The sequence below is a fragment of the Jatropha curcas genome, chromosome 2, assembly GCF_041381405.1.
Source record: "Jatropha curcas cultivar XTBG-Jc1 chromosome 2, XTBG_Jcur_1.0, whole genome shotgun sequence".
NCBI lineage: Eukaryota > Viridiplantae > Streptophyta > Magnoliopsida > Malpighiales > Euphorbiaceae > Jatropha > Jatropha curcas.
Window position 1 is genome coordinate 29,249,542 of NC_143152.1, and position 11,276 is coordinate 29,260,817.

Consider the following 11,276-nt stretch of genomic DNA (forward strand, 5'->3'; position numbering starts at 1 on the left):
TTCTGTCTGGTTGATTTCAACGTTTCTTCTAAACTTTGGGCCGATGCTCTGTTATAAATCGGCAAGGTTCTGATTTTTTGTTCCTTGGTTTAAATCCCGGTAGGCCCATTGCATAAGCCGACGAACCCTATTAAAGCCCTTAGACTAATTTCACATAGAAGTGCTAGACCCATACAAGAAACAAAACAGTTATGAGCTAACTTAAGTTTAGCCTAGCCCAAGTATGATAACAAAGTAAAATTTACAAGAGCTGCTAAATTACGAGAGCTATCCACAAAAGCCAACTCTTGCTTGAAGATTCTTTTTTTTTTTTTTTTTTCCTTCTTTAAGCATTGTATGCACTTACCAATATATATATTTTTTAAACCACCCCATATTTAAAATTCGCGGCGAATAGGCCACACATGAGCAAAGTACTTGATACTCAGAATTCGAATTACATTTACTTATATTTAGTATATGGTAATAGCTATATACCAAATCAATTTAGTAAAATCATCTAATATAAATAATGATTCGTAGATTGAATAAGCAGATTATCAGTCCGACTTTTTCAATTGGAAAATAATGATAAAATAATAAAAAATTACATATTTTTTTCCTTAAACGGTAATCAGTGATTAGTTTGATATATAAATGGACATAGATATTAAATGTATGCCAAGTGTTATCCAAATTTCAAATGTCTTTATATCCAAAAATTACTTACATTTACCGGTAAATTGTTCCACCATATTGAAGATTTTTTTTTTTTTTTTGTCTTTATTTTTTTTTCAAAGTTTGGTTTAATAGTATTAGAATTTATGAGGTAAATTGCTATTACACGGTTTAACTTGATATGTATTAAGCAGTCTTTACTTAAAAATATAAATATATACTGTTTTACTTTTTCTTTTGATTTTTTTCTTTCTAGAAAATTCTTATGATTTATTAGAGGCCAAAATAATGCAATTCAAGGGTCAACCGGACAGTCACTTGTCATAAAGATAATGCAATTCAATTGAATGCAATTCAATTGACTGATCGGTAGAACATAAAAGGAAATTGATACAGAACCAGAACTAGAAATCAATAATAGTTAATAAAACTAGAAGAAGAAGAAGAAGGGGGGGGGGAAGCCAGGTAGCAAATAGACGATGGCCCAGGCAACGTGAAAGAGACACAGACAGAAAGTGACGAAGATGATGACGTGAAAGAGTGATATGGGTTTCGGAGACAAACCAAAGACAGAGAGGAGTGACGTGGACACTAGCACGCAATGACGCGATTTGTACGGTTTCTACTTTTTAACTTCTCTCTCATTTTTCCCTCACCACGTGACTCCCCCCACCACCTAGCTGTCTTTGGGGCCCACTCGTGGTTGACGTCACTTCCATCTACCCTTTCCCGATGCCACGCTCGCCGACATTCATTGCCTCTCCTTCTTTTGTTCGTTCTTTTTATCATTTCATCTGCTGCCGAAAGTAACGTTAGCTACGCAATAAAGGGTATTTCTCCCGTAGTAAAAACTCCTGACTCAAATTTGAAATTTCTCCCCATTACTCAAAAAGGAAAAACAACCTAATATTAAATCGAAGATGCTCCCAACCATTCACCGAAAAGTAAAAATAAAATAAAATAAAAATAATTTTTAAAAATTTTATATTTTCATTAATTTGATCTGAGTCACACCACAAACTCAGTTAAAAAAAAATCCATCTGCCCAAGTACCGTTAGAAATTTTGGCCCTTCGCCCATCGGAGAATCTCTGAGTCGAATGAGACTCAGGCGCAAATAAAGATTAAAAAAACAATTGAATAAAACCCACATGCATTAATAATTAGCAGACGTTTATTTGGTATAAAATCAGAATTTAATTTGCAAGCTATACTAACACCTGCATGATAACATAATTGCAACTCTTTCCTGAAAAAGCTGACAATTTTACATACCAAGGTAAGCAGCAAGTAATTAACCAAAGTGAAGCCAAAAAATTGTTGCCCGCTGGTTCAATACAATCTGATCACAATTTTTTGGGTTTTCTCAATCACCATCAGCTTGAGTTTTTGTTTTGTTTTATTCCACAACTATTCCACAACTAAAACTGGAGTTTGCACAGCTTTCAAATGTAGCAATACACAAACATCAATGCAGATAACCCACAACAGTTTCTAACCATGATAGAAAATGAAATTACTTCCAGGTATGGAATCAACCGATACTTCTTCGAGCATCCACATGTTAAACATTGCTATAATTTGCTAGCACATTCTGTAACAGCTCCATCAATTCTTAGTTATCTACAGAACAAAATCAAAAGACAGGAATAAGATTAAAAACAAGGAATTTCAGAGGAAATGTAATCCTTATCCAAAACTCACCATGTGGTGAACGAGAACTTGGCGTGGACAAGCCCGACGAAGCCATTGGAGTTGATATTGAAAGACGGGTTGTAGAAAATGAGGCTGGGTTGGATCTATCATCTTCAAGGCCGGACCAAGAGTCACGTGTTTTAGGCCACTCATCAAAGAAGGGTCGAAGAGACTGACCTCCCTGCTTCACAGGTTCCCCAGAGGCAAATTCACCACTGAAAAATGCATGCTGGGGATAATCACTCTGCAATATGGAGTTATCAGTTGACTTTGATGTGGCGAATGACGAGACTCTGGATTGCATCAGAGGCCATGGACTATCTAGCTGTGACTCCATCTGGAGACCCCTGTTGCTGCCTGAAGCTTCAGAGAAGAAGCTATGCTCACCAACCTCAGGCTTAAGTCCTTGAGCATACCTGTTTCGTCATCCATTAAGAGGAATTTTAAAATTGAATCTCAAATTAAGAAAATCATTTAAGGCCCCCTCTTGATTCTAGTTGAGACAAAGCAATCAATTCTAAATAGAATAACGAATAAAAAGACTTTGCTGCCAGATAAGGCTATAAGGAGTAACTAGAAGGTATTGAATTAACTGAATCAATTTGGATAGCACTAAAATTGCAATTGTGCTCCTAGACAACTAGATATGCACTTTCATATTGATGCTACCACAACAACTTTCTGACTTATTTATCCAATTCAGTGTCAAAATACTATCGGTGATTATATTTGACATGCCCGTTATTAATGTGACACAAAAAGTAGCGAAACAAGTTTTCCTTACCTGTATAACTTGTCGGAAAACAAATTTCCACAAGAATAAATGAATCAACAAACAAAAAGAAAATATTTAAAGCCATTCAGGAGCATAATATATATCATTAAGTTATTTCCTTTTGAAGAAAGAATAGAAGTCGTTCTCATTGCAGAAATTAATGTAGTACATTCTTTTATCAAGTGCTGTAACAATCAAAATTCCTGCGTTTATAATTGCATCAGTTACAACCAAGTTAAAAATACACAGAAAAAAAGCACATCTTAGCAAGAAAGAAGCAACAGAAAATGCAAGAAACTAGAGGCTACACAGATCTTGGATCCATAGAGTAATGGCAGACAAAGTAAAAGGTCATGGACTCATGGCTCTACATCTTGTGCCGAAAAGAAGATGAGGATAAGTTTTCGTTAAGATTCAACTAAAGGATAGGCCAAGTAAAAACATATAAGCACACAACTTCAAAATCCATTTTCATATGGGATTATAACAATTATCAGATTATTGCCAATAAGACCAAAACCAGAAAATTATCCCAACAAGCATCGCCGTATCTAGTAACAAGACAATATCAGCAGCTAAAAGCTAATGACACAGTAACACCTACTTTTTGGTGGCTTGTCTATTGCACAAGCTGTGCAGACATTATGGTACAAAGGGCAAAGTAGAGAATAAGAGAGAAGCTTCATATTGAAGGATGGAATTCCCTTGGCATCATTGAAATAGTATTCATCTATCAGAGTTTCTTCAGACACAGAAAAGCAACTGATATAATGTTCTGGATCTACCAATTGACAAGCAGTTTTAACAATTTAGTGACCAAAGAGAAAAGGTGGATGATAGGTGGGGAATAGGAGATAAATGTCAAGAATAACAGGCAACATTACCTGGACATCATGACAGCTTATTTAGCAGTAATTAATTGCAGATAGATAATAAAAAGAGTAGCTCATACAGTCACCTTGAACACCTCATCTGCAGAATGACATTTCAGCTGACTTTCTTCAAAAGATATCAGGCATCTAATCCTTCTAACATAAATTTTCTTTTGGGGGGAAAAAAAAAAAAGGAAGCCCACCCTCCTTTTACTTATATTTTTCAACAAAAATTGCAGAGGAAGGAGCACTGGTTTTGCCACAAGACAGTTCCAAGTGCTTGTCAGAATTCCACAACAAGTGCAGCAGCAAAAAACAGAAAGTTCTTAAGCAGAGATTTGAGACAAAAGAAAAGATGGCAAAATAATTTCTGCAAAGACAACAGATATTGACAGTTCTCATCAAGGACATCAGGGCCCATAATTTTAAGCCAGCAAAAATTGGTAAGTTCCCGTAACTCATCTGCAGCCTAGAGTGCACGAGTGTTCCTTCAATTCCTACCACATAATTGATCAATGGGTCCAACAAATACTAAATTTGGAAATAGTATGAAGACATAAATCTTTCCAAAATTTACTGCAGAGGACAATATGTTTGAAAAACCAAAAGACAGGAGTAGCACCTAAAAAAATAAATATAAAAATATTTCACCTGCATGGTACAAGGAAGTAAATTGGTTTGCAGGAATAACCTAAGCTGCCCAAAACTTAGTTAAATAACAAACAAACTCTGGATAGGTTTCTACAGAAACACCAAACTAAGGCAAAAATTGACACATCTGCACTGCAATTCTAGTAGACATGCCCTTTTTATCTCTCTCATCTGCTCCTTAGACAGAAACTGAAGAGTGTTGATAACTTTGCACCCAGTGATGTTCTAAAGACAATTCCTAATGGCTGTCAGAGTTCTTGTACTATTTCAACAAAAATAACAGACAGCACAGTAACAGACTGAAAGAGAAAGACTGACAAATAAAAATACTTTCTGTTGTGACACTATTAAGTTCCTCCAAGTTGCACACACCAGGGCCCAGAACCCAGAGCCCTAAAGAAACTCCAAAAGTGTTCGCAACATTTCCATTATCCAGATGATAATAATCTAAAATCTAGCTTATACTCCAAAATTTCACCCACAGCAAAGAAATAACCTGATTTACACAACAAACATATAAAATTTCCACTATAAAGCATATACTTTAATTATACTTTTATGTTCTTTCCTGAATAATATGATATCACAATTAGAAAAGCAGGAACCTCTTATATAGTCTTATGAGCTTAGCTAGCAAGCTTTGTTCTCTCATGTAATCAAACTTCAAGTTACTGTAAAATTTCCAAGCTCATCCAGGCAGCACATAGTAACAGCAGAAATACACATATACATGCTAACAAGAAGCAATACCTGTAATCTTTGCTAGGGATTCCATAGGGAATGGAGTCCATATTATAATGGGATTGGTTAGTTCCGGAACCAGTGCCCTGAAGATTACCAAAGGCATGCAATGGCAGGTTCTGGAAGCTTCCAGTTGCACTGCTGCTTCCAGTAACAGTCAGTGATGTCACAGTGGACGATGACTGTGTAATGGTTTGTGATTCCACAGGCTTTCTTGAACGGTTGCGGCCACGGTGCATGTGGCGCTCACAATACTTGGAGTCCGGGTATGCATCTTTGGAGCATCTCCACTTCTTTCCATCAGTCCTCCTGCATCGCCCTGGCTCCGGGTCAACCTTCTTCCCATAGAAGGAGCAATAACCCACTGCAAAATTATTCGTGATATTATATAAAAAAAAGATCAGGAATGATGAGAATCTGATTGTTGATTATAATAAGAATGGTATAACCTTCACAATCAAAAAATACTTTATCAACAAATTATAGCAAAACTTAACTGCATTTGTCATCGATAAATTAACAATATCATGTGGATCATTAGAAATCAGGTGTAAGCATCTTCTGATATCAACGATTAGTAAACCCATAAGGGGACGGGGAATATGATTGTCTGAAATGCTTGGAATAAAGAATAAAATCTTCAACTATATGCATATATAAAAAAGGAATAAAATGTAAGGGCAATGAAATGGACTCAGCAAGAAAAGTTTGTGCCAAAACAAAAATCACTCGGACATTGAACTTTTTCTTTTACAGTAATTTTGCAAAAGTGCAAAAATCTCCAGTCTTTATCCCGAAAAAGCTAATTTTACCGATCAAGTAATGCCTAAAACATGAATCCCAAATGCTATTCCTAGTCAAAAAAAAAAACTTCTAGTGTAAAAAGGTGTTCTGATGTCTGCTGAGATCAAAGACAATCATAAAAAACAACTACCCAATCTTCTATCTCTAAATTTAAAAATTAAATAAGAAATTGAAGCATACTTAACAATACCCACTAAAAATTACCATTTTGTTTTCAAACTTCTATTCATTTCTTGTCTACACCTAACCAATCCAAAACAGAACACAAAAGAAAAAAAAAAAGCAAGCAAACAAAAGAAATGCTTTTTGATGAACACGACAGATTTGTTCTAAAAAACACAATTATTATCAACAAAAACCAAACTTGTATTCTAAAAAAAAGAGAGTGTGTGAAAGAGGGATACACAAGAAGATTCCCAAATCAAATCAAGCATCGATAGAATGAAAAATTCAATCAATAAACTAAAAATCAGGAGACCAAGAAAAGAGAGAATGAGAAGGGAATAGAAAAACACAAAGACACAGATATATATATATATATATATATATATATATATATATATATATATATATATATATATATAAAGAAGTTTTTTTACCGGTGGGATGGTGGAAGAATCTATGAGAAATGGACTCAAAGCTCTTCTGAATGGGGAGCACAAGATCAGGTGGCACAGGCAAACCTGCCATCATGTACTTAAAAATCAAAGCTTGGTGTTCCAGTTCTTGCCACTGAGACACTGTAAACGGAGACCTCATTGCCAAAACGCCTGACCCCATTCCTCCTGTCACTCCCCCGGCCCCCCCACCAGCCCCACCTCCACCACCCACTCCAACACCACCACTATTCATCTCCACCGCCACCACCAACACCACCACTTCTTCTATTTATACTACCACTATTCACTATATATTCTATATTACCACTATATCTCAAGATATCTTAAGACCCAGAAGCTTAAACATGGAGCAGGACAGGAAAGAGGGACATGGGACACAGATCAACCTCTGTCTCAGCCATTTAGTATGTAGGCGTGTGTATATATGTGTGAGCGTGTGTCACAGTCTCAGTGTCTGTGTAGGTTGTTGTGTTGGGAAAGGGGGGCAGTGTCTGGTGAGGAGGGGATCCTCAAGGCCAAGTTTGGTCTGATTTTATCGGGGGAGGCATTGCATTAAATAATAAAGTTTCAACTACTAATTTAGTTTTAGTGATCACTTAATCACTAAACCAAAGGTTTTGTTCAGGTTTAAGCTCTTTACTCTTTAGCTCTTGTTGTCAAAAGGTAAAGGGATTTTGTGTGTCTGCAATTTTTTTTTTTATTATTTTTTTTTTACTTTGCCAACGACATAAACTTTACTGTAGGTTAGCGTAGGTGATTGTGATTGTGATTGTGTTTGTGTTTGTGTTTGTATTTGTACTTTATTTCTTTTCTTGACAGAATGTGGGTTTAATACCCTTGGACCCACCACATGTTTAGGTGGTTGGCAAATTGCTTAATGTTCAATATATATATATATAAATTAGTCTTGAGTTATAATTAAATTAATACACGAGAATTTATATTTTAAAAAATTAACTATGAGATCATTAACTTATTATTTTATTAATGCATTAATCCTTTCGTCCAAAATAATTAACTGAAAAATTAATCTCTAAATTATTATCAAATTAATGATAAAGTCGCTAACTTGTATTTTCCATTAAAATTTTGTTAAAATTAACTTGTTTTTTCAGAAATTTTATTAACATTTTATTAAATTATGGTCAAATTAACATTTTGTCAAACTCGAGTTCCATTAAATTTAGTAAAAAACATATTTTATCAAAATTCATAATTTTGCTCCTCCATTTTTAGAAATACATAATTTTATTTTTATTTTTTTCTTTCATTATCTTAATATATTATTCTGTCAATTTCTTTTGCTTTTTTTGTTAAATATTAAAATAAATAAATAAATTTTTATAGATATAAAAGAGTCAATAAATACAATGGCAAAATACCCGATAAAAAGAAGAATTTATTCGTTAATTTCAGTAAAATATAGAGAAAAACAGTAATTTATTTAGAAGTATGAAAAATTGACCGGATTAACCTAAAAGTATAATGAAGGTAAAAATATGGATAAATTTTTTTTTATTTCTAAAAATATAAGGGCAATATTGTATAAAATGGTAAAATACATAGATAAAATCGTATTTTTTTTGCAATAACACCAATATAAACAAAAAATAATAATCGATATTATAAATTCATAATAGAAAAACAAATAAAATAATGTTTCTTATTTTATTTTATGTTTAGTTGTTGAAAAATCATTCCTACCTTTTTTTTTTAGAGAATTATTTCTACCAAATTATTAGCTCCAAATGATCAAATCCTCATATTCAAGACCTGAAAATACAAATACATTAACAGATCAAATCTGTGTATGACATTTGGAGTTAAAGGGTGATTCGTGACCCCTCGTAAGGCCTCAGGTATTGATCAAAACGCGTAAATATGTATTAATTATAGATATTTTTTTAAAAATAAGCTTTTCTCCTTTTTCTTTTCCTCCCTTTTCTTTTTTAATATGTAGAGAAAAAAACAATTAACTCATATACAAGGAAAATAAATTACATTTAAAAAAAAAAATCGAACTGTTTTTTCTAAGACAATCTGTTAATGGTTTTCTAAAATTGTCTTGAAATTTACTTTGACTGAAGTTTTGCATTTTATAAAATTATTAATTGTTAATGGAAAGTTGATTGTCCACGTAATAAAAAAAGTATCATAAATTTAATAACGTAAATATTTAAGCTATTAAACTCAAAATTTAAATAACGGTAATACATGTTTTTATTTTTTTGTCTCTTGCATTTAAACGAAGAGATATTATAATTTAACTAATAAAATAAATACTCAATTTTTAATTATTAGTGTAAATTACACGAAATAATTTATATTTTTTATAAAGTTTATATTGGTGGACCCCTTGTATTTTCTTATAAATTAGAGTAATAATCCAAATCTAACATAATTTAATTAAGAAAAACAAATTTAATGAAAAGGCAAAGGGAAAAAACAAAGATAAAGAAAAGATACGTTAAATCTCTCAATCCCTATAATTTCCCCCAGCTCTTGTACCCCCTGTCTCCTCCTTTACGGCTTCACCTGACAGCAACCACACGTGATGGGCTGTATAGAGGATGGGCCCATCAGGCCCAAAAATGAAAGGGAAAGCTCAAAACAAGCTAATAATCACAAATCAGTAACCTACACCAGCCGGTAAACCAGTAAGAAAGTCACCGGTTGCTTGCCGGAATGGGGGTGACATTCGATGGTGGGTCCGATGGAAAAGATTGGCAGAAGGAAAAGCCCATAAAGAAGAAGAATAGTGTGGGGTCCATAAAAGCTTTTCCTACTTTTGGGGTTTTGTATCATCATTGTATACTTGTATTGGTGGGTCTATTGGACTCAAAACCTATTCATAATATACATGGACCACTTGTATTTTCATTTTATCACCAATATTTTTTTTTATTTATATTATAAAAATAATTATATGTGTAGAGATAAAAAGAAACATTCATCTCCACAATGAATGGATGAAAATTTAAATCCATGTTTTCATTATAAAATTTGCATATTATGATTTATATACATATATAGTATAGCTAGTGATTTATATTGATGAAAAAAAAAAAAAGAGAATGCCATATTGTGGAGATTGAAACATTATATATTTTCACAAATTGTCACTAATTATCACTGACAATTATCGATTATCGTCGGCCACCATTATAAATCACTAATGACCATCACGTTTTATCTTATATATATTTAAATTAATTATAAATTTTTAATTATTTTTAATATATTATAATTAATTAAAAAATAAGTTATTTAAATATAAAATTAGTTTGAAATTTTGATTTTTTTCGTGGAATATACCGAACCCCAAAAAGGGTCATATCTCGAGCTATTAGAGGTTTGGAAAACAACCTCTAATGGCTAGAGAACCAATAGCCAATAGCCTTTTATAAAAGACCTGACACCTTCGATAAAATTAAAATCATAAAAGGCTGGAGATGCTTTTTTGAAGAAATGTCTTTATACTTATAAATAATTGATAAAAATTAAAAATAATAAATTTATATTCTTAATTAAATTGAAAATAATAAATATAAATATTAAAATTAAAATAATTACTTAATCATAAAATTTTCTGAATAAAAAATAAAAAAACTATATGAATGGTTAAAATATTATTTTTTGCTCAAGATATTAATTTTTACTGCTATCTAAAAATATGTTGAACATAAAAAAAATTATAAGATAAATTTAGTAGATATAGAACTCACATACATGATACTTAAAAGAGAATTAATATTTTAAAAAATTAGAGGATAATTAAATTTTAAAAAAAACATAATGTACATCATATAGTGTGGTTATTAATTATTGAAAAAATTAAATCTTATTTTATTATTAATATAAAGATTTATTATTTGGATGGTTAATAATTGCAAAGAAAAAAAAATTAAAGAGCTTTTTATTAATGAAATAAATTTATTATATGGTATTAATTATTGAATAAAGCAACTGAAAAGTTTTGTAATTTAATTTCTTCAAATTAGATAATTAAATAAAAATTTTAAAAATAATAAAATTTTACATCACCAACTAAGTTTTATAACATCATGCCATATAAATAAATTTGGTTAGGCTTTTATATATTTCTATAGATAGATAGATAAATATATATAGATAGATTTGTGTGATTATTTAGTAGTTTGCCTACATTATAAATGAGGTATTGAACATTTTTAATTTAGAATTTAAATATATATCGTTTGACTTTATTTTTTATGTAATTCATATAACTAAATTCTAAAAATAAGCATGATTAATATATTCAAATATAATAAGAGAACTAAACATTAATTCACTCCTTTGGGAGTTTGATAAAACTAGCATGTACACAGCTAAAAGACTATATATTATGCAAGTAGCACATGTAATTTTATAATATTTCATTTGTAATTAATAAAAAATAAATGGTTTAACCGTAATTATTATTCAGCCTTTGTATTTAAGA

At 31.7% G+C, this 11,276-nt stretch overlaps 1 protein-coding gene across 1 annotated transcript; it reads right to left on the reverse strand.

Annotated features, from left to right (window-relative positions):
* Nucleotides 1–1,884: 1,884 nt before the first annotated feature.
* Nucleotides 1,885–7,400, reverse strand: LOC105632481 (growth-regulating factor 4). Its single transcript, XM_012214869.4, has 4 exons — nt 6,794–7,400; nt 5,400–5,754; nt 2,361–2,767; nt 1,885–2,279 (listed from the first exon to the last, which is right to left on the reverse strand). The coding sequence occupies exons 1-4, from the start codon at nt 7,044–7,046 to the stop codon at nt 2,272–2,274; spliced, it is 1,023 nt and encodes a 340-aa protein (XP_012070259.1). The 5' UTR covers nt 7,047–7,400; the 3' UTR covers nt 1,885–2,271.
* Between the last annotated feature and the right edge of the window lie 3,876 nt (nt 7,401–11,276).